Source organism: Aphelocoma coerulescens, chromosome 24, assembly GCF_041296385.1.
Source record: "Aphelocoma coerulescens isolate FSJ_1873_10779 chromosome 24, UR_Acoe_1.0, whole genome shotgun sequence".
NCBI lineage: Eukaryota > Metazoa > Chordata > Aves > Passeriformes > Corvidae > Aphelocoma > Aphelocoma coerulescens.
This window is the reverse complement of record NC_091037.1, coordinates 2,458,167-2,481,510: the sequence shown is the minus strand read 5'-3', so window position 1 is coordinate 2,481,510 and position 23,344 is coordinate 2,458,167. Positions and strand designations below refer to the sequence as shown.

The window sequence follows — 23,344 nt, the reverse complement described above, 5'->3', positions numbered from 1 at the left end:
CTTTCTTCCCCCCTGCATCCACCTCGGCGCGGTCCGGGCGCGCTGCTCCTCCTCGCAGGAGCTGCGGGTGCGTCACTCGGGCAGAAGGGTTCCTGCATTCCAGAGCCATTCCAGAGCCATTCCAGAGCCATTCCTCGCTGAGACTGACGACCAGGTAGAGCCTGCCTGCCTTGGAGGGGGCTGAGAGACGGGAGCTGGAGCAGAGAGTGAGCAGAGAAGCCATTGACCCTGTTGAGACATGGAAACGGGGAGCGCAGCCAGGACAAACGGCACCGCCAGCAAGCCCGAGGACGTGAAGAGCCCAACTGCCCCCAAAAAAGAAGAGGAAGCCAAGAAGGCCACGAGCCCTGGCGGAGGCGAGAAAGAAGCTATAAAAGGCACGGGCGGTGCTGCATTGGAGACGGGGCAAATCAAGAGCTCCCTCTTCTCTGGGAGTGACTGGAAGAGGCCCATCATTCAGTTTGTGGAGTCATCCGACGAGAAGAGGTCAACCTACTTCAGCATGGACTCAGCAGACTCCAAGAAGATGCAGTTCGCCAGCGGCCAGATCGGAGACATGAGGAGACCGGCCCTGTCCTTCCCGGAGAAGGGCGACCTCAGGAAGTCCCTCTTCTCCTTGGATTCCAAAAAGAGCTTCCTGCCCGCTGACGGGGAAGGGAGGAAATCCTTGTTCTCTGCAGGGCAGATGGGGGACCTGAAGAAATCTTCCCTGCCTCTGGTGGAGACGGGCGACCTGAGAAGACCCTTCAACAAGGCCGACAGAGCCGCCGGCTCCCGGCCCCGCGTGAAGCTCGAGGATGTTCTCTGCGACTCCTGCATCGACAACAAGCAGAAGGCTGTGAAGTCCTGCCTGGTGTGCCAGGCTTCCTTCTGCGAGCTGCACCTCAAGCCCCACCTGGAGGGAGCGGCTTTCCGGGACCACCAGCTCCTGGACCCCATCAGGGACTTCGAAGCCAGAAAATGCCCTGTGCACGGGAAGACCATGGAGCTGTTCTGCCAGACAGACCAGATGTGCATCTGCTACCTCTGCATGTTCCAGGAGCACAAGAACCACAGCACGGTGACAGTGGAGATCGAGAAGGCAGGGAAAGAGGTAATTTGATTCTCCTTTTCTTCCTTCTGTTCCCAGCAGTCTGCAGATCCCAGGGTCACACCGCAGCCTTTGCTCCCCAGCCTGCGATCTCCCCTCAGATCATGGCTGGGATGGAATCCCGGGATGCAGTGGTGGTGGATGGGAAGTGTTGAGTGGAGAACTGATATTGCCTGCGTGCTGTTGCCATGGGGTTGTTGTTCTCCCAGTCCTGGCTGGAGCAGCACAGCACTGGATTTAGGGATGGACAACCTGGTTTGCAGCACACCTGACTTTCAGCAGAAGCTGAATCAAAGCCCAAAATGTTAAGTTTTTAAAAACTATTCTTGAGTTTTGATGGTGTTTGTGGGGTGTTACCCACAGAAAGGTGGGCATTGCTCAGGGGCAGGACCTCCACAACACAAGTTGTCAAACCAGTGGCTGCTAAAGTTCCTCATGGGCACTAATAACTATTGAAAATTGCTATCTCAGCTCCTTAGAGTGAGATCAGGTTTTGGATTTTTTTTTTCTTTTCTGTTGAGCCACACCTACGAAAAGAGTCTTTTGAAGCTCAGATGGGAAAAAAAACCCCAAACCCTGGTGGCAAGCACAAAAGCTGATCATTTCCCCTGCAGTGTTACTGCAGCAGCTTTAGAGGATGGACATCCAGGGAGATTCCACTAATGAAATGTCTTTCAGCTTTGTTTGCCTAAAGCCTCTTGTTGTTTGCTTTCTGGGTGGATGAGGAGATTTCACTTGTTCTAGCAAAAATCAGGGGCTCACCACGTTTGTTGCTGCATCCCCTGTGGTAAAAGTGGGACCTGGCCTAGAAACAGGACAGGAGGGATGGCAGAAAGGAGACCTGTAAAATAATAATTATATAAAACAATGTGCCTGGAGTCACACAGTCAGAACCTGGAAGGGCACTAAGACGTCCTAAACCCCAAACCAGGGCTGTGATGTGGTGACCAGGCAAACACAGGTTCCTGCTGCGAGAAATTCTTGAGTTCCCTTCATGGGAAGAACAATTTTACTCTTTCTAGGGAGCTGGGAAGATTCATCTCATCAGCCTGAAAGAGCATCTTGTGTAGAGCTTATCTCTGTCTTCTCTGGTCTTTCCTTGCCGTGTCATCTCCAGCTTGCAGCCTCGCTGAAACCAGACAAAGCCTCTTCCATGTCTCAGCCAGCCTTTCCCAGCTTCCTGCAGGGCTTGTTTGTTCCGTAATTGCCTGTCCTCGTGGTTTTGATGTCAGCCCTGAACACTGCAGAGCTCTAACATAAAGCTGTGTCTGGTGTCTGCCGGGGTGTCCAGTTCCTGCCCTGCAATGAGGGGAACAGCTGCTTCCTGAGGAAGCAAAGCTGCTCAGATCCTTCCCCCTGTGGCTGGATACACCTCCAGCACCTTGATTGTAAAGAGGCGACCGTGGATGAGCAGAGAACTGTGATTCAATTGGTGTTTGATGTGTTTGATTCCTCTCTCAGAGTCCTTAGGTCCTCCTGCACTGGCTCTGCCGCTGCTCAGCCTCAAGGAGTTAGGATTTATCAACATGAATCATGCACATGTGCAAGTTTCTCCTGACAACGAGTTTGATCTTGTTGTAACTCGAGCGAGCATTCACTCAGACAAAAACAATTAGCACGAAAGCTGTTGCCTACAAATGTTTGTTCCCACCCCTGATTTATTCACCAGAGGTGGAGCCTCAGCAAGAACCACAAAGAGCAATGAATATTTCCAAGCCCCTGGTGTGTAACACCTCTCCTTATCAAATCAGCCAGCTGGAATGTGACCACAAATCGGGAGAGTGGCTGGTGCTGGTGCCCTTTTGGAAGGGATAAGCAACAACCCCACGCCAGGTCACCCCTATCCCTGCCCTGTTTTCCCAGCTTGGCATCCCAGCAGCTCCAGAGTAGCTTTAAAACCTCCAAATTCATTCTGCCACCGGCGTGGTGACCAGAATAAAGCTGTGTCCAGCCAGAGCCTTTCACACAGTGCTGGATGTCCAGGACTTATCTGCGAGGATTTCCTTGTCCCTGGCTGCTGTGTGACTCCAGAACTGGAGGGGTTCCAGAACTGGAGGGGGTTCCAGAACTGGAGGGGGTTCCAGAACTGGAGAGGGTTCCAGAACTGGAGAGAGTTCCAGAACTGGAGGGAGTTCCAGAACTGGAGAGGGTTCCAGAACTGGAGAGAGTTCCAGAACTGGAGAGGGTTCCAGAACTGGAGAGGGTTCCAGAACTGGTGGTTGTTTTGCTGCCCTGCCAGCCTGGGCGCTCAGTGATCTGGTGGCACAAAACTGTCACAGAATAAGCTGGGTTTAGGTCCATCTGCCCTTGAGTTCTGCAGGATTAATGCAGCTTGGAGCCTCTTTCAGGAGCCTGTCTTTGCTGTAGGCCTGTAGGGAAGAGAGGAGCTGTGCTTTGGAGCTGGGAAAGACCCTTCAGTGGAATTAGGAAACCCTGCTTGTCTCATGGAGCAGACAGAGACGGTGCAGCCCAGCAGAAGAGGAATGCAAACAAGCCAGAACACAGACACCTATAGTTAGGCCTGATATCTCTGTCTCAGACAGAGAACACAGCAGCATCTTCCACTTTTCAGGAGCCTGGGGTGAGAGTCACTCACCCCCTGTTCCTGCTGAGCAGACTCAAGTGAAAGGCACAGGGACTCAGACAGAGACATTTGTCCTGACTTCCCACCCTGTGCTATTTGCGTATTTTACCCAGCAAACCTTTAATGCTCTCCCCAGATCCACTTTGCATTCGTTTCCTGCTGCAGATTTAAAGGAAAAGTAACAGTTTGCAGCAGAACCAGTATAAAAAACAGCCAGGGAAAGGGCTGTGAGGCTGGGTAATAACCACTGACACTTGAAAAGTGAGAATTCTCCACAGCAGCTTGTACATCCAATAAAACCCTTGATTTATCAGCAGAGCCAGAGCCCCCCTTGGAGCCAGCATCCTTCCTTCTGGAAGGGGATCCTTCATCCCAAACCTGTTTTACAGGCCTGCTCTCCAAAGGAGACAACTTCACCTCTGCCTGCCAGTCCCAGAGCTGTAAACAACCTGGCACTACCTTCCAGCACCAGCCTCGGTGCTCAGCGTGTCAGGCCAGCTCTGCTGAAGAACTCTTTGATTTGGGCTTTTTTCTGTAGTTATTTATCTTTTAAAGCAAAGTTTGCTGTGGGTACAGGGAGGTGCTGTGCAGGAAGGGGAGCTGGGTGTTCCTCCTTCCCACAGAGCAGCTTTGAAAAGGGGGGGTGGGATTTCACAAAGGCTGAGCCAGGCTTTGAAGAAACAAAGGCGGATCCAGAGGGGTTCCCATCTCTGCATCACTTTCACTGAGCAGAGAACAAACAAAATAAAACCTTGGAAGGGTTTTGGGGCCTTTCTCGCTGGCGCAGCACGAGGCTCTGAGATTTTATCTGCACCAGCTGTGGTTGCTCTGTGGCCATAGCTCAGAATAGATGCTCTTTCCCCAGAGTTACCTGCAGGAAGGGCACTCTTCTCCCAGCTGGAAATCTAGGAAGTGACTGTGATTGGAGCAAAATCACCTGTTTGCCCAAATTCTGCATTAATCCTCTACACTGAGGGCAGAATCCAGGGAAAATCCACTTGTTTGCAAGCAAGGAGTTCCCTCCAAGCTGTGCAGGGAGCCTCAGCTCCTGCAGTGACATTTTTGCAGGGTGCTGGCAGAGTCTCCAGAGGTTTTAGCCCTCTGACACCACAGAAACTGAGATGGGGGAAATGTCATTTTAAACCCAGCAGAAATAATGTCTCAAACAACTCCCTGACTTTTCAGCCATGGCACCCACATGGACAACGAGCTGGAACAGCACTTCTCCAGCTCCGTGATTTCCTTGGGATGCTGCTGGCAGGTTCATTAGCAGAGCTCTCTCTCCCAGGCTGGGGACACTGGGGTGTTCCCAGAGCAGTAAGGGCATGATGCTGCTTGTGCTGCTGCTGCCTTGCACAAACCACTTGCATCATCGTGCAAGGCTCATCATCTGCAGGTCCTCCACAGCACCAGGGCTGGGCTCAGCTGTGCGTGTTTGGATGGACGCTCTGAACTTTCACTGAAGCCTCTGAACTGCCCTAATTAACTGAGGCTCTAATAGGGGATCCAATCTTAGCTTGAAGGTTCTCAGTGCCTGCATTTCTCAACCAGCTGTGCTCAAAAATTGTCTGCATCTGGATTTCCTCCCACTGTTCCTGTTATTTCTGCTCTGGAGGGACCTCCACGATGGGGGGTGTTGCTGTTTTATCTCTCATTGGGATTTTCTGAACCCCACATCTTCCAATGGATTTGTTCTGGGTGGTCCATCAAGGATTTTTCACCCTGAAAAATCTGAGAAATATGAACGCAGATAGGAGTTTCCTCTTAGGGAATGAAGTTGAGGCACCGCCTGTCCCTAATACCGGTCACCCCCCCCACTGTAAATGCCTATTTGTGATACACATGGACAGCTAAAGCAACCTTCCAGACAAAAAAAAAGGTCTTAAAACCATCAGGAAATCACCTCCTGAACCCCTTGATGTTGTGCTCCACCTCCAGAGCACCCTCCCTGAACCCTGCTGCCCATGCCACCAGTTTCTCCACTATTCCAGAGTCTCCCCACACCTCTCTTTAACATTTCTTTTCCATGTTTAAGGTGGTTTTTTGTAGTATTTTAAAAATGTTTTGCAGTACCACACACTCACACCTCCCTTCACCTCCCGTGCCCTCGCTGCAGCCTGTGCTGGTGTTTCCCCTTTGCCAAACCCGGCTGAGTGTGGGATTTGCATCCTGGCTCTTGGGACCATCTCTGTAATTCTCATTTGCAAGTCAGAAATCTTGCTCCAAATTGCTGAGTGGCTCTGCTCTTAAATGCTTGTTCCACCCCACACCAGAAGCACCCAAACCACCTTTTGGGGGATGTTTGAACTGCTGAGAGTCAGGATCACTTCTACAAATCATAGTTCCCAAAATTCCTTGGAGACCCATCTTAATTAAAAAGGACTAGAAAAGCATAGTTATCACCACCTTCCAGCCATCACCTGATTTTTTTTTTCCTGTCATTTTCTCTGCAAATCCTTTGAGTTTGGGAGTGTCTGCATGGCTGTGAAAGTTCTGCTCTTCCCCAAAAATTCCTTCCAGTCTTTCTCTGTAGGGTTTCACTCACGTTCCTATAAGGATGTCCTGATTTTTGGGGATGAGGAGGGAAATAATTGCTCTGGAGATGAGCTTTTTACTTTGCAAACAAATAATTCCACCTGGATGCAGCTCTGTGGCTCAGGGAAACAACTGGAATTTGGGTGTCATTTCTCACATTGGCTAATGCAGTGCAATGGATAAATGGATCTAAAATATTTTTATCTCATTGCCTTTCCCTGCTGTGCAGAGTCTTGATACACAGGACATCTCCCACTGCACGTGGGAATGGAAACCAGCAGGAATTCCTCCAAGTCACTGTCTTGAAAATGTGAAAATGACGGGATCAAGCTCCTGTCTTTGTTCTTTTGATCAGTAGCAGAACAAATTTTCTCATCTGGAATCCAGTGTGGGTTCCCTGGTGAACCTGTGCCACAAAATCCTTTCCTGTGAAATCCTGAACCCCTGGAGAGGGTGAGAATCAGCTCATGGCAGCCTTTAGGCCACTACTGAGGGTGTGTGGATAATATTTAGACAGCCAATGCTCTCCCAACTCCTAAAAACAATTTGAAGATGCAGCTTTTGTGGCACTGAGACACCTCTGAGCACACTTCCCTTTTTTCTTCCCACTTTCCTTGTGTTTTATAAGGCAACAAAACCACCACCCAATCGTTCTCCCTCCATAAATAGGGATTTTCTAAATTGGAGCAGCTGGGGTTGGTGCTCTCAGAGCAGCTGTGCTGGATTCCAGCTCCAGAGGGTGTTCAGACACTTGTCTGGCATCAGGACAAGAGCTCCTGTCTGGGCTGGTTCACAGCTTCTTCCCTGCTCTTCATTTCGAGTGGAGAACTGAAAACTTTTAAACTCCTGAGGGCAGCTCTGATCAATAAGCACCCACATTTTCATGTTGCATTACGTTCTTGGACGGACAGCTGGAGTGTGAGAGTGGATTTATCCACCCACGCCTCTAACTGTCCGCCTGAATTGAAGTGGTTTGGGTGAATCCTACAATTTTCCTAAAGATCCCCCACGAACAGCGGGTTTTGAGGACTCTCCTAACATGACAGAACACAGGGAATTTCTGCCAGCTCCACAGGTCCTCAACAGCTCTGGGCTGGGTGTCCCACAGCCAGATGGCCTCCAGCCACGGCTGTGACCAACCTGCACACCCGTGAAATGCAGAAATGCACCAACAAAGGCATCTCTGGGGCAGGGATGGTCAATGGCAACGACCTGGAGTTAACGGGGCAAGGCTCTGCCAGCATCCAGGTCCTGGCCTGATCCAGGGAAACAATGATCTGGGGAAACGGTGCATGGCTGCCCAACCTCCATGGCTCCACTGCCACAAATTCCTGCACAGGTCCCTGCTCCGAGCTTCTCTGGGAAGCCACTGCACAACGAAATGCAAATGAATGCCAGCGAAGTTGCTGAGCTCAGCCCAGCAGGCTCTGACTACACCTCTTCCCTCCTCCTTTTGTGGCTTTTTTTTTTTTTTTTAAATTTTTTTTCCAAGCATTCCCCTGCTCCATCGCTACATGAAAGCTCTCAATTCAGAGCAAATTAATCCACAATCCTGTCTAAACAGAATTCCTGCCGGAGGCATCATCCTCTTGTTGCAACACTCGTCAAACGTCATTCCGTAATTACATGAAAACTGTTATTGCTGCACAGGCACACCCTGGGCTGGGCCCTGCTCTGCACACACAGCTGAATTTTGAAACAGCTCCCTTCCCCTGCAGCTCATGACTCCCATGTGATTAAAAGCAGCACCCTGACAGCCTGGGAGGTGGGTGCTGCTGCTTTGCTGAGGGAGCTGACTGTGCTGGGATGCTGCCCGCTGGCAGTGCCAGCAGCCTGGACCTCCCCGCTGCTGCTGCTGTTGAGCGCAGCAGGGCAGGCTCGGGGCTGTTTGAAGTGGGCCACCCTCAGCCCCAGCTCACCAGGGTCCCTCTCTTCTCCTCTCCTCCCCACAGGCCGAGCTGTCGCTGCAGAAGGAGCAGCTGCAGCTGAAGATCATCGAGGTGGAAGATGAGGTGGACAAGTGGCAGAAGGAGAGGGACCGCATCAAGGTGTGTTTGAGATGTTAAATTCACCTCTTCCTCCTGTAATCACCAATTTCTTTTCTCCTTCTCCTCCTTTCCTCAGGACATCCAGCTCTTCCTCACTCCATCCTTCCCTGGCCTCTATCTCATCCCTATCCCAAACTCCAAGCCAAATCTTGGAAACAACAACTCCCACTGAAGGCGTCTTGCGACATTCCCTGCGGGGAGATCAAGCCCAGTTACAAAACCAAGGCACCTCCCTGCTCCGGCTCCTTTTTTAGGTCCTTTATGGCCCTTCCATCACCAGTAGCCAGGCAGATTTAGAAAAAAAAAATCCACAAATAACCTGAAAAAGGGCTCTGGGTTGCCCAAACTGAGATAAGACAGCAGGAGCAGATGAAGTTACCCCAACAAACATCTTATTTATGGTGGAACAGCTTCTTTCCATGCCAAGAGAAGGCTCCTTTATAATTCTTACACCCTGGTGAGGGTTGGAATGGAGTCATGGTATTATTTTTTTCCTTTATAGCCTAACTGAATAAAGCAGTGAAAGCACAAGTTGGAGACACCCCAGCAAATTTGCATAATATTAATAGGCAAAGCCATTCTTCTCCCTTTTATGTGGTGCAAGCACACTGGCTCACCAGCTCTGCTTTTCATCTGCTTTATTATTACTGTTATTATTATTATTATTACTGGAAACCTGACCTAGAAATGTTGACTCTCAATACAGCTACATCCCCAGTCCTCCTGAGGAATGTTTCAGAGGCACCTCGAGGTCAGGCCTGTAAAAAGTGTTTCAGCACCTTTCATCCTTTGAAATGGTGGGAATTTGGTCCTCAAATTGTCCAGGAGCCAGAACCATGATTTAGGAGGCTACAGAGTGTTTTTAAATATCACCTGTGAGTGCATGAATGAAATAAGAGATATGCTCTTACCCCTGGGAAGGCAGTGTCCCCTTTGGATTGCATCCATGTGATCATTGCAGGAACAGGTATTGCTTCTCTTGGCACAGCTTTCCTGCAGCCAAGACTTGCATACCTGGAGTTTCCATAACCTAAAAGCTGAATCCTTGGATTTATCCCCCTCTGTGTCCCTCTAGTAGCAAAGAACTCTGTGAAATCTTAATATTTTCTTTCTCTTTCCTGCTGCCTCCTCTGTCTGTCCCTTCCCCATCCAGAACTACACCACCAACGAGAAAGCCACGGTGGACCAGCACTTCAAGGAGCTGATCCGTGACCTGGAGAGGCAGAGGGATGAGGTGAAGGCTGCCCTGGACCAGCGAGAGAAGATCGCCTCGGAGAACGTGAAAGAAATCGTGGATGAGCTGGAGGAGAGGGCGAAGCTGCTGCGCGAGGACAAGGAGAACAGGGAGCAGATCCACCAGATCAGCGACTCCGTGCTCTTCCTGCAGGTGACAGAGACCTCATTTTCCTTTCCTTTGTCCCCACGAGGACAGGGTTTGTCCCAAAGACAACCCCAAGTAAGTGTGAGATGCGTGAACCTTCCCCAGCTCACTGCACATCCGTGTCAGGGGTTCACCTGGATGTTTGGAGCTGTCTGTGCTCTGGGGGGTGAGGAATGAGCTTGGACATGCCATGGCTGCAAACCATGGGCGGAACATTTTCCTGCCCATCTTCACTGCTTTCCTTTGCACCTTTGGAGTCTAACAACTACCAGCTCTCTAGGATCTATCCTCTTATGCTCCTCATTAACCCCTGATCCCTCTTTTTTTGGCAGGAATTTGGGGCTCTGATGAGGAATTACGTGCCCCCTCCATCCCTCCCAACCTACAGCGTGCTGCTGGAAGGGGAGAGCATGAGCCCATCCATGGGGCTGCTCAGGGATGATCTCCTCAATGTCTGCATGAGGCACGTGGAGAAGATCTGCAAGGCAGACCTGGGCCGCAACTTCATCGAGAGGAACCACATGGAGAACGGTAAAATATCCCAAATATTCCCCTTCCCTCCCTCCCTGCAAGGTCAGGGGAGATGAGGGTGATGAGGATGATGAGCACTCCTGGTGAAGAAGAAAGTCAGCAAAGACCTGGGGGAAAAGTGGGAGTAACACCACCTGCAGCTGGAATGAATTCTGGAATATGGGAGTCATTAGAATATGAATTCTGGAATATGGGAGTCATTAGAATATGAATTCTGGAATATCAGAGTTATCCTGCCACTCCTGTGTGGGGATGGAATCAGTAGAACTGCCAGGGAATTCAAGTATCTCATGTAGGGGACCAAACTGGCCCCAGTTCCCTGGTTCATGTTAGGGTTTCATGTTTAGGATTTAATGGGTTCTGCCAGCTCCTGTGTGGGCTCAAGAACAGCCTCCCTTCCCTCCTGCCCTGTGCCACTCTGCCTGGGCCAGGCTCCAGCGAGCCCCTGGAAGTTTAGCAAGACATTTTCCACATGGGAAACCCCACAGATCTGCTGAGGCAGCTCAGTGCAGGGAGAAGGCAGTGGCAGAAGGGTGAATGTGGGATGGCGAGTCTGAAATCCTATTTGTACACTCGGTTAGCACATGTGGGGTGCTGCTGTGACATCAGATATTACAACTGCAGGGTTTCAGCCTCTGCTTGCCTGGCTGGAACATGAAATACCCTGCAACCACCTGTCACTGAAAAGGAAGTATTTGAAAATCTAATTTTCCAAGTCAAAAGGGCTCCATTTGGGTGTTAAGCTACAACCTAAACTGGAAAAACTCTGATCATACTCCCTGTTCCACTTGGGAGAGCTTTCCTGCCTGCCCTGACCCAGGATGTCCAAGGCATCCCCACACCTGAGTGATGTTTAAGGCGATCTTTAAGGTGAATGCAGAGGTCACAGCCAACACCACAGCACCAAAATTAATCTTTCAAGTTTATAACCCACTTCCTCCCAATTAGCCGTGAATAAAGGCCTTGTCTTGCATCAGGCTCACACCTAAGATTAGGCCAGGGCACCACGATGGGGCTCTGCTGTCTGCACTTCCCAGCTCTCCCACAAGCAGCCTTGTAACCCTGGGCAGGTTGCTTAATCCCAGGGATGGGAATGAGTGCTTATCTCACCTGGCTGCTGGGAGGATGTAATCTATCAGTCATTGAGGAACCCCAGGAAGCAGGACAGCAGCGGGTGATGCGAGGAGAAATGGCACCCTGCTCTTCCAGGGGGATGTGGGAGCCAGAAAGGTGCAGGAATAAACTCAAGGCCAGTTCAGACAACACAAGCAGCTGAGGAACTGTGCTGCAAATCTGCAAATTGCTGTTAATTCACTCAAATTCACAGTGTTTAGTGGCCATCCCTCCTGTATCTACACCTTACACTGCCCAGTGCCACCATTCTCCATCAGACAGGAATTAGATGGACCAGATCCTTCTGGACCAACCTTTCAGGAAGGTCAGGGGTCCCACTCCAAGTGCTCAGGATGCACAGCTAGAGGCAGGTTTTAAAGCTCTCCTGCCCTTAAAGTAGCACCAGAAATTGAACCTTACTTATATTCCAACACTGCACCATTCCCATTTAAATTCTCAACACTCCATGTGCTCCAGATTTACTGACAATAACTTGACATTAATAGGTGTCAAAAAAATTTGACAATAACTTAATATGAATAGATGACAAACAAATCCAAAAATCACTTTCTGCGCATTTTCCTTCCATTGTTCACCTGAAGCTGTGCAGAATTTCCATCTGCTTGGATGGGTTTTGCCCTGAACCATTTTCCTCAGACATCCTTATAACCCAACAAGGTTCTGCAGCTGCTCAGTCCTAGTAGCTCAAGATAAAGCCTGATTACTTCTTGATTATTTTAATTGGGGTCTCTTCCATGCTGTTGATGCCAGAAGCCCTGATTGTTATTTGAAATCCGTGGAATTCAAGTGCCAAAACCATTTTTAACTCCTGCTCTGCAGAAACCTGGGTGCTTCCAGGAGCTTTAGCAGGGACACAGCTTGGAGTGTGCCTAATGCAAAGTTGGGAACAGGTGGGAAATGTTATTTATGGCGAGTCCCAGGAGCTTCAGAGCTCTCCCTTCTCCAAGCCACGGTGACAGATGAAAGAGGGCAGCACTCTGCATCCACTGGCTGCAAGGGAATTAAATCCATTAAGGAACTGTGGAGTTATTAACTTGGACTCCCCTTGAGTCACTGCAACAAATTCATTTGCAGCTGGCTTGATCTTCTACTGTAAAACACTTCCCAGGAAGAAATCTTCTATTAATGGAATGAAACCTGCCTAATAGCAGACTCCAAAGGGAATCCACGTCCTTTCAGTTGTCATAACAGGTGCCTACGTGGCGAGGAGACAAATAATCAGGGAGCATTTAGGGAGCTTAAATAGCACCGGAATAAATGGGAGAAATAAAAGAAAAGTTTGTTCAGTGACTTGAGAATCAAAGAGTGGAGCTATTTAAACATGAAAACCGAATTTACTTCCTTGCAGAGAACAATAGGTTTACAGAGGCCTTCAAAGAAAGTGTTTTTATGAGCAAGTGTAGTGCTGAAGCCTCATTTCCTGTGAATCAGTGTCAGAAATCCAAACCCAGGCTGTGTAGGAGTAAGTTTGATCCGTGAAACCTGAACCAACCACCCTTGTCCAAGAGTTTAGAGCTGCTTGCAACACAGCTTTAGCATCTTCCACTAAAAACTGGAGAAGCCAAGCCATTTAACCCTCCCAGAACTGATTTCTGCAGCTTTAAATAGCAGCAGTTCTCGATCAGCCAGCCCTGTGCTCAGGTTAAACACACAAAAGGAGCCAAACTCAAACTTCTGAAGGCATTTTCAGCCACACAACAGTATTTTGGTAAGAAAACGCCTCAACCCTCAGGGCTCACTATGGATTTTAGGAGATCCTGTGTCTGCTGAGAGGTTGAATCCTTCAGCTGGGCTCCGCCTCTGAGGGAACCTTTTATGTTCGACTCTGGGCAGCTCCAGAGCTGCTTTAGCTCCCAGCCAAAGATCCCACAGGGGGTTTAAAGACCACCAGAGTGCCTCCCCCAGCTCACGCCCTGCTCTGCTTCTCCAGGGGACCACCGGTTCATGATGAACAACTACGAGTGGAACCAGCCTGACAACCTGAAGAGATTTTCCATGTTCCTGTCTCCCAAAGGTAGGGCACCCCAGAGGTGGGCAGGCTCCCTTCCAGCTCAGGAAAGGAACTTCACTGATGATGTATCCCAAAATTTCCCCTCCCTCACACTTCCAGATCCAGCCCTCTGCACTTCTTCTCTCCAGCTTACAGAGCTTTGACAAGGTTTTGCCTCAAACAAGGCAGAAAAGGTTCTCAGCTTTATGGGGAAGAGCTGGAGTGACTGAACGCTGTCCAGGAGTAAATATAGAGGAGTTTTAACAGGGGTTACCAGGATAAAATCAGAGTTTTTCTCCACCCAGAGCTCACCTCTCTGTGCTATCAAGTGAAAGCTGCACTAAGCATTAAGATTTTACTTTCACCACCAAACATAATTTTCCCTTCTAGGGAAAGGACAGAAGAAGTGAGGAATGTGTCCTAATAAAAGGCAGGAGTCCGGAGTTCCTCTCTGAGCTCTGACAGCAAGAGCCCTGGTGATTTGTTATATCCCACGTGTTGCACGGCCACTGCAGGATGAGCTTTTGGAGTGAACCAGTGTTTCCAACACATTCAGCTCTAAAATCCCAGCTGTCATTCCTAAACTGGCATCCAGAGTGAGAAGCTGAGAGCGCTGAAAGCCCAGGCAAGGCAAGGAACAAAAGAGCAGGAAGGGCGGCACGGAACAAGGAACCACATTTCAGCCCTGCCCAGGTTTGCCAGGTGTCTCCAGCTCCCGTTCTGCAGACAGAGGGTGGGCAGGGACGTGCCAGCAGCGAGCAGGGACGTGCCAGCAGTGAGCAGGGACACTCCCTGCAGGCACATTCCTGCCCTGTGCTGGGGTTTCCTGGGGATAACCCAGACCCCGACACTGAGCCCTTTGTCGGGATTGCCACTGTGCCCTTCTCCCGTGCCCTCAGCCCACACCTGGCAGCCCTGAGGATGTTGTTTGGAGCAGGGCTGACATTCCCGTTTCAGTGCCAGCAGGACTTGAGCAGGGCTCTTCCCAGCTTCAGGGGCAGAGGGGCATTTTTTTAGAGTTGGGTTTGTTTTGCTGCTCAGCTGCCTCGGGGTTTCCAGGCCCTGTGCTGCCAGGGAAATCCTGCTCAGACCACAGACTCAGCCCTGCACCCAAAACTTCCCAGCCCCGGGGGAAGTTTGAAAATCGTTTCTAAAACTGCACAAGCTGAGCCTGTCTCTACCCAAAATGTGGAGCTTTCAGGTGGAAACGGCCCCGAAGGCATTTAAAGAGCGTGGCAGGGGTGTGGTGGGAGGAACACTGGGCAATATCATCCCACGTGTGTCTGGGACGGAGATGCTTCCCAGCCTGGCAAAAAGGAAGGGAAAAAAGAAGGGAAAAGCCATTTTGGCAGTGCCACAGCATGGTCGGTGCTCTCATGAGTGCCTGAACCTCCCTCTGCTGCTCTCTGGAGCTGCTGACACCTGGGAGAAGAGGCTCCTGCTGGGATCCAGCATCCCAACCTCCTGAAGATCCAGGAGGGATCTGCAGGCACTGCCAGATCCAGGTAGTGATGAGTGTCCAGAGCAGAGTGAGGGCTGTACAACAATTCCCCTCTTCCTGCAATGCATTTCTGACTGTCCAAACACTGAGGGATTGTTCATCCCACCTCCACATCCGCGTTTTCCTGGAAACACAGACAATGCTGCCTTCCAAATTACTCATTCTGTGTTTTCTGTCAACAAAGTGACTTTGGCCAAAACAACCGAGCTCGTGATCGCACACAGAGCCTGTGCTGATGAACAGACCCCAGCAGGGTCAGGGCTCAGGGGTGACAGGCAGGATCCAGCTGCTGGAACCACACTGGTGGGGATTTGGGGAGCAGGATGAATCAGTAGGCAAGGCAGGAGATGCGACCCATTTAGCTTGCAGGCTGGCTAGCCAAGGATTACCTGATGAATAATGCAACGTCCCCATCATCATTTCACTCTCTGGAGCTCTCTGCACCCTGTCCCTGTGTCAGCGAAGTCCAGCAGTGCAGCTGATTGCATCTTTGCTAAGGAATCCCATAAATGGGAGGAAAAAGCGAGGACCACCCTTGGCATTGTGTAACAGGCTCGGAATCCTTCAGTATCTCGTGGCAGTTTTGCTGCACACCCTTTTTCTGGTGAGGCTGGGTCACTGCAGATTCTGCCCCAGGCCACAGTGGAAAGTCTGTTTGCTGGACTGAGGAATGCCCTGTGCTAATTACAGCAGCCCAAACTGAGGAACTGCTTGGATTCCAGCTGAATTTGTAAGGTTTTCAGCCCTGCATAAATTCAAGAAGACTTCCACTGCTCTTGTTGTTAAAGACAGTGTCATAACGAGTGGCTTCACACTGAAAGAGAGGAGGCTTAGACGGGATATTGGGAAGAATTTCTTCCTGTGAGGGTGGTGAGGCCCTGCCCCAGAGCAGCTGTGGCTGCCCCATGATCCCTGGCAGTGTCCTTGGCCAGGTTGGATGGGGCTTGGAGCCACCTGGGATAGTGGAAGGTGTCCCTGGCTGTGGCAGGGGGTGGAATTAGATGGTTTTTAAGGTCCCTTCCAACCCAAACCATTCTATGATCCCACATTTGCTTGCAGGGATGACAGGATGGGGAGAGGGGAGATACAAAATGTTTCAAATGCTGCCTCAAAGACAGAGGAACAATCTGTTCAACTGCTCCACGCTCCTTTCTGTCCTCTCCCACTAAGCTTTCTTCTCCTGATGTGTCAAACAGTTTGGCCAAAGCCAGGAGGAAGTTGGAAAAAATCATCTTGAAAGTCTTTGAATGAAGAGTAGAAGGGACTCGGGCACAAAGAGAGAGAATTGTGTAAACAGAAACACATCTTAAATAGAGAAGCAGCCCACAGGATGGCAGCAGAGCCGCTCCAAGAATCCATCTTCTTTTTGCTTTCCCAGTGCCTCCCAAAAGGGCTACAGCAGCACCAGTCTGTCGTGGTGGCACCCTGGGGCACACGCCTGGCACAGGGCAGAGGGATGTTCCTGTCCTGGTGTCTCTGCAGCTCTGAACCCAAACCTCTGCCTGCAGATCTCTCATGTTGAGTAGCCAAACCTGAGCTGGCAAATTACTGCAGCTCTGTGGCACTAAGAGCTCTGCTCACTGCAGGAGAAGCCTATTCCCCATTCCCTAACACCCAGGGATAAACCCCAGGTTCTCCTCTGCTCCCTGGGCCCAGATTTCTGCTTTGGGGCTGCTCCCAACTCGGTGGGGACCTTTTCCTAGAGCAATGCCAGGTACAGGCCTCTGGGCCAGCTCATCAGGAGCCAACTGCTGAACTGGATGCTCTTGTTTTACAGCCAATTTCAACCCACGGTCATGGGAATTTTCCTCCTTCCAAGCGACTGAGGAAACACTTGGTACGGGTAATTCCGCCTTCAGTTTGAGAGGATCTAACCCCCCGTGCCACAGCTTTCTGCCTGACTAACCCACCTTTCCTGCTGCCCTCTCGGCTGCCCTGGCACCTGCCAGTCCCAGAGCCAGCTCCTGGCTGGGCTATCAGCACTGTGTGCACTCACCCGAGCCCAGGCTCTCCGTGCTGTGCTCACAGGAGGGAAAGCCATCCCTGCTTCCCGTTGTTCGCACAGAGAAAGGAGGTGGAAAACACAGGAGCCAGTTTGCAAAGATCCCCAGATCCTGAACCATCATTCAGAACGCTCTCGAGGTTGTGGCAGAGCCAGGAGGAGACTCCAAATACTCTCAGAAGCATAAGGTGCTTCTCTCCATCACACCTTTTACCAATAAGTTCTCAAAGACACAGCCTGGCCCGTGTTCATGCCTTTTCTTCCCAGATCCCCATCTTCCTTTCCCTTTATTTTCCTCCTTTGCCTCGTTCCTGCAAGGTCCAGCCTTTCCCTTCACGCTGGTAGCAGCCACGGCCACCCTGCCTGGGGGAGCTCTGGTGACTCAGGGCCACACCTCGGCCCTCCCTGCTTTCCATGCCACAGGCAGGGCTGCGTCCCTCTCATCTCTCAGATTCCTTCTGGCAGCCAGGGCCTGACCCCGAGGAGGCCAGGAGGGGAAGCGTTGCTTTAATGTCAGTGGGGTTTGAATGAAGCCTCCACTGCCAGGAGGCAAGGGCAGCGCTGGAGTCGTCCCTGCTGCCTCTGGAGGTGCAGGAGCTGCTGCTCCGCGGGCACACCTGCACTTGGGGCTCTCAGGAGAAAGGCTCTTCCCTGCCTGGAGCACTGGGATCGCTCCCACCCACACACAGCTGCCTGCTCCCACCTGCCTTTTCTCCCTGAGAGAAAAGGGACAGGGCTGTCCCTGCCCACGCCCCCCGAGCCAGGTGAAGGCAGCGCCGCAGGTGTGTTTGGCAATGCCCCCCTGCAGCCCCCTGGAATAACACAACCTCTTCTATCTTCCAGTAGGCAATGGCACTAAGCTGCCTTTTCAGTTCTCCTCGGTGGGACAGAATCCGCCCGGTGACTTCAGCAAACAGTCTGATGGGAGCCTCTTCACTAAGACCGGTACTAGGAACTGAGTATTCCCCTTCCTCCTGCCCTTTCCGAGGTGACAAGCCCCCTAATCCTGCTCTGGCTTCCCGGAGCACTCCCACACCTTGGCCTGACTGCCAATCTCCCAGGCACCTGCACACGAGCGACTCTGCTGAACCAGGGTGACAAGGAGTGTTAAAAAATATTACAAAGTTTTGTTTAGTGAGCAGGTGAAGCGATTTAAAATTCTGTTTGAAATGGGATAAATTTTAGATGATTTTCGAGGAAGACACCATGGCCATTCGCCCCTCTAGCTTTGTCACTGAAAAACAACCCAAACAGCACAACCTTTAAAAAAAAAATATTCAGGAGCTGCCTGTCCTCCTTCACCTGAACCAAACCCCCCGTTCGCCATCTCATCGTCCTCTCGGCACTACCCACGGGTAAAAGGGCGCCAGAGGTGGAATCCAAGAGCACCAGAACCTGCCAAGCAGAGTCAGGTCTGATTAACTGGAGATGGTGGGGCAGGGCCATGGTGTGATGCCCTGACACTGGCTGTGACCCAGCAGGGCTGCTGGCACCTGTGGGGCAGAGCAGAGCTGGGGGCTGGAAGGGCTTAGGGCTTATCAAGCTGCCAGAGGAGCTGCAGAACCCCAGGCTCAGCTCTTTGCACTAATTAAACAGCCTGTGGTGCTCTCTGCAAGAGTCACAATGCTGACTTTGGGACTCGGCCTGAATTTAATTGGTCTGATTGCATTCCACCTCTCTGCATTCCTCAGACATTTTAATTAGCCAGCCCTTCTTTCCTGCCTTTTCCTGCCTGGTTGGATGGTGGAAGAGGCACCGTCTGTCGGCTGCATTTCCATGTTGAGCAATGCAATACTAATGAGGTGGCACTTCCAGTCCTGCTGCTGGTCCTGGCGCTGGCCAGGGGACACGGGGGTGGTGGTGGCAGGGGCTGCTCTGTAACTGGCTGTGTTTTGTGTTGTCACAGCCTACCCCTCCATAGTGAGGCACCAGTCTGCAAAGGTGACGCCACAGACGTGGAAATCCTCCTCGAAGCAGTCTGTATTGGTAAGAAAAAGCTCTGGGGGGGGAGAGATTCAGCCTGTTCCAGGGAGGCTTCAGACACAGGGATGGGTCCTTTGGAGGTGGGGAAATAAAGGCTTCAATCCTATTCAGGATGCAGATTAACCCCCCCAGTTTCCACAGCTCTGGGGTGTGGGAATAATCAGTGCTGCAGAATTGATGTTTGGAGAAGGTTTTGGTCTTTAAATGTGATGCAGAAGATAGGAACTGTGCAAATCCTGTAAAATGATACTGAGAGGACTTTTCCTGCCTGCAGGTGTGCTCTCAACACCCACTCTGTGTCACTCTGTGACATCCAGAATGTGTAAATGACACCAAAGACAACCACATAAAAGCGCCTTGCTGGTCATGCCCTGCAGTGGGCAAATGCAGGATCAAAGATGAGGGGTCAGGCTGTGATCAGAAATCATCACAGCATCTCCGAGCCACTCGTTTTACACTGATCGTTGTCAGAGGCCCAGGCCAGGGATGTTTTAGGGCTTGTAGTCTCAAATACACAACCAGGGAATGCATTGCCTCAGGAGCACCAAGTTAATCTGGTTTTATTCACACCACGCTGTGTTAAGGCCTTGCATGATCTGAATTAAGATTGTCGAGCTTTTGCCCGCACAGATGAAATCTTACGTATGTTTTTTTAAATTTCTGATTGCACATTTGTGGGAGATTATTTACTGTTCCATGGAAATGAGACCTGCAAGGAGCAGAGGGTCAGGAACTGAGAGCATTCCCACACTGAGGGAAACACACAACAGGTAGAGAGCGGCTGCAGCTGGATCTGCTCCATTTTCCAGGCTCCCCAGGAGGTGAATCCTGTGGAAGGGATGTTCCTTGGCAGATTCTTTCAGGAAATCCAGCCTCGAGCCTTTGAAGGTGCTGCAGCAAAGCAGCAAAATTCTGCCGTCCCTTCTGCCTTGGGTTTGACCCTCTAAAACATCATCACCCACATCCACTGTGTGTTCCCAGGGATTTTTCCTTAATCCCCACAGAGAAAATCTGGGTAACTGCTCCCACCATTGCCTCCCTGTCTCCCTTCCCCTGCCATGCACACATCTGTAATGACCATTTTCTTTTTATAGCCAATATTCACCACACAGCCCTGAACCCAACAACTGAGCTGATAAATAGGAGCATTTAAAAGCACCAAAATAGAAATACACACTCCAGGCTGCAGGATCTCTGCAGGAGCTTTTATGGTCTATTGGGCCAATAATCTGGCTTTTAAAATAGCCTTAAATGTGTATTTAAGTAATATACATTCTAAAAGGTCTGTAAATACGAATTTTCACAAAGGATTGTGCTGTTTAAGGAGGAAGGTCTTTTTCATGCCCAGGGAGCTCTTTCAAATGAAGCCCCCCCTCTTTCATATCTTAATTATGTTGGAAATTAAAGCCATAGAATGAAAAGAATCTCGACAAAAGGGAACGTGGAGCAGGAGGTGTTGAGCGCTGAGCAGGGAGATGGGCTGGGTTTGCTCTGCCCGTGCTTCCTGCTGTTCCTAATATTAAATAGGGCTGCACTAAACGGGGCCAGAACATTCCTGTGGGCCCTCTCCCACCTTCTGCACGTGAGAACAAACCCAACACACACTGGACATTAAAAACCCCCTCTTTTCCTGATTTCCATGGTCACTCCTTCAGTGGTGGGAGGATATTCCCACCCAGGCTGCAGCCAGTGATCCCGGCAAAGAAACTGGCTGCTGTTTTTGCACCACGAGGCTGCACAACACAACCTTGCCACGTGTTGCTCCTTGAAATGGGGCAGGTCAGAGTGAAATTCCAGGGGCAGGTCCTGATGGGATGAGGTTCACTCAGGGACTGCAGCAAACGGAGCTGGAGAGGCAGAAAATACCAATTCCTGTTGGTTCTGCCCCACCTCTCCATTTATATTTCTGTTTACACAAACACTGGGTGCTGCAGCGCACGGAGGCACCAACCAACGCTGCCCCACTGTGTGGGAATTGCCACGCACAAGAGTTTGGGGTTTGCCAGCCAGAGAGCACAAATAAACCCCACACAACTTGCATAACTGTGCGTGGCTTCCAGTGTGACAGCTCCCCTGAGCTGTCAGGTTAGTGAGCAATTAAAACACACTGACAGAGGCATAAAAATAAAGGTGACATTCCCCTTCTCCCTAAAAAAGCCCTCTCATCAAGCCGTGAGTCACAGTCTGAGGTTTTCCATGAGGCATCGTTTGGCTCGGCAGCAGGGGCCATGCAAAGCACGTGTGTAAATCAAAAAAAGCCCAAAGTTGTTTGCATTTGATGGCTCCAGCACCTCCAGGAGGGGAAGGAGGCCGTGCTGCTGTCCAGGAGGAGAAGCTGGAGGTGCTGGGGCAGGAATTTGTAAGATATGGATGGAAGGGTGAGGTGTAGGAGGTCAGGAAGAGGAGGGGGGCTCCAACTGACGTGCCCCAAATTCTCCTTGCAGTCACATTACCGCCCCTTTTACGTCAACAAAGGCAACGGAGCCACCTCCAACGAGGCGCCCTGAGGATTCCGGGAGAGCTGGCAGCGCTCGGAGTGGAGACTCAGCTGCGGATTTTCATGGATGTACCCGCTACTCTCTTAACCTTACTGCTCTAATCTCTGCCCGGGACAGGGGAGGTGCGCGAGGGAATTGCCTTTCCCTGAGGAAACCAGGACTTTTCCCCAAATCACCCGCTCGCCTTGAGAGCTCCGCAGGCCTTAACAGCGTAACCCCGTCCTCTGCTGTCCCCTCCTTGTCCCCTCTCTGTCCCCAGCTGCTCTGCCCCTCCTGGGAATTGTGGATGCTTGGGTGGCACCCCCTGCTAGGCAGCTGTCCCCCTGTCCCCAGAGCTGTTAAATCCTGGTGAAGGCCCCAAGCTGGCCGTTCCCAAAGCTCTTCCCAGCACGGAGAGGTCCCAGGCTTGAGCTCTTCCCGTGCCTCTCCACCCTGGGGACACCCAGCTCCCGCTGGGATCAGATCCCCTGGTGGCATCAGGCGTCCCCAGGGTCCTCCAGCAGCTCAGCTCTGCTCCTCACCTGCCAAAGAGCTCCAGCAGGATCTTCCCAGAGCTGCTGGAGGAGGCCAGGGAGGCTTTCCAGCCCATTAAAGTGCCCCTCCGGCCACCTTTTCAAATTAAAAAATAAAAAGCAAATCCATCCTAGTAACAGAAGATTGATTAGATGCCATAGGTGGTGGGTGCTTTTCTGGTTTGTGGTGGTTTTTCTTAATTCCCCTAAACCCAAATTGATCTGCATTCTGTAGTTCAGCTATTTTATATTTCTTTCCCTGCAGTGGGCAATGAGAATTACTGCCGCAGCTTTTTGCTCAGGATCATATTTTTGTATTTGTCCCCTGGACAGATGAATCACATCCAGGGCTGGATAACCATTCCATGATCTCCCTGAGGTGATTTTCCCTCTCCCTGGACAAGCTGAGGGGTTCAGTCCATGCCACGTAGGGCAGTCAGGGGGAGAAATGGGATAAAAACCCTTAAATGGTGAAAACCAAGACCTAACAGCTCCTTTCCATGGTTTGCTCTATTCAGGCAGTTTTGGAATGGCTTTCCCCCCACTTTTTCCTGCTTGCAGCACCTTGCTGAGGGAGATCCCACCTGAAAATTCCTTCCTGGCTCATCCCTTCGCAAAGATACTCACGGCTTTGTAACCCAACACCTCACCCCAAACTCCTGGGCCTGAACGTCTGTTGCTCCAGAGAACTTGAAATGTCACTTTATAATGAGGGTTTTTCTCCCCATAAAGACCAGAGGGGGAAGGGGCTGGCGTGGTAGGGCAGGATGTGACAAAAGGGATGTGCAAAAAGGGATGGAATTGCTGGGAAAAGCACTGAGGGCTCTGAGTATGTGTGTGAAAGGATAAAACCAGCCCCCTCCGGGTCTCACTGTTTGTTTTGCCCCTGAGCAGGTCCAGTAAAACCTTCCACCACCTCCTTCCCATACTCCAAAATGTGGGCATGACCCTTCCTCCTCCTCCTCCAAAGCCTGGATGTTAAAATCCCCCCGTCCCTCCCTGCCCTGAGGAAGGCTGGGTGGTGCCAGCCGGGACCTGCCTGAGGACACCACTGTCCCCTTCCTCCCGCTGTCCCCTGCCCTCTCCGCACCCCCACAGCCTCTTTGCTCCCCTTCCCCTCCCCAGGGGCCTTCCCAGCCCTTGCACACACGAATTCCCACAAGGAATGGAGCTGCTCCCCATTTGCCTCAGCCCTGGAGGACGCCCGGCCCCCGCTGGTGCCCCCCAGCCCCTTTTCCCCCTGGGATGGGGCACATCCCAGCCCTGTGGTACCTCTGCTTCCCGGGGGGGGGGCTTCCAGCGAGCCTTTGAGGTGTGCAGGAACTGTTTTGATCGTGTCTTGGTCAGCAAAGCAAGAGGGGTTCCACCACCTCCTCCTGCTCCTCAGGCAGGGCATGGCCATGATGGTGATGTAAACGAGGCCCCTCACGTGTGCACCACGCTGCAGAAATAAAGGAGAAAGCTCCATGTCTGACCAAAACCAACGGGGTAAGCTCTGTCCTTGGCGTCTCTGTGCTCTCAGTGAGGTTGAGTCTCTCCAAATTATCCTTTATGT

The 23,344-nt window shown here is 51.2% G+C and overlaps 1 protein-coding gene and 1 long non-coding RNA gene across 3 annotated transcripts in view; one reads left to right on the top strand and one right to left on the bottom strand.

The window, feature by feature from the left end:
* Window positions 1-238: 238 nt before the first annotated feature.
* On the top strand, window positions 239-21,346 carry TRIM29 (tripartite motif containing 29). Its single transcript, XM_068994828.1, has 10 exons — window positions 239-718; window positions 755-1,093; window positions 8,162-8,257; window positions 9,411-9,644; window positions 9,971-10,169; window positions 13,176-13,178; window positions 13,234-13,317; window positions 16,572-16,662; window positions 18,704-18,782; window positions 21,224-21,346. Exons 1-10 carry the CDS (start codon window positions 239-241, stop codon window positions 21,284-21,286), a joined length of 1,668 nt encoding a protein of 555 aa, XP_068850929.1. The 3' UTR covers window positions 21,287-21,346.
* The window catches only part of LOC138098336 (uncharacterized), a 122,125-nt gene continuing 110,993 nt past the window's right edge, over window positions 12,213-23,344 (bottom strand). The window contains exons 3-4 of one of the 2 annotated variants that reach the window (XR_011146593.1): window positions 23,062-23,230; window positions 12,213-12,293 (exon numbers count right to left, since the gene is read on the bottom strand). This is a non-coding gene — a long non-coding RNA (uncharacterized lncRNA). Of the gene's footprint in view, window positions 12,294-19,431; window positions 19,608-23,061; window positions 23,231-23,344 lie in introns of those variants that run through there. The other variant, XR_011146592.1, reaches the window with a different exon arrangement.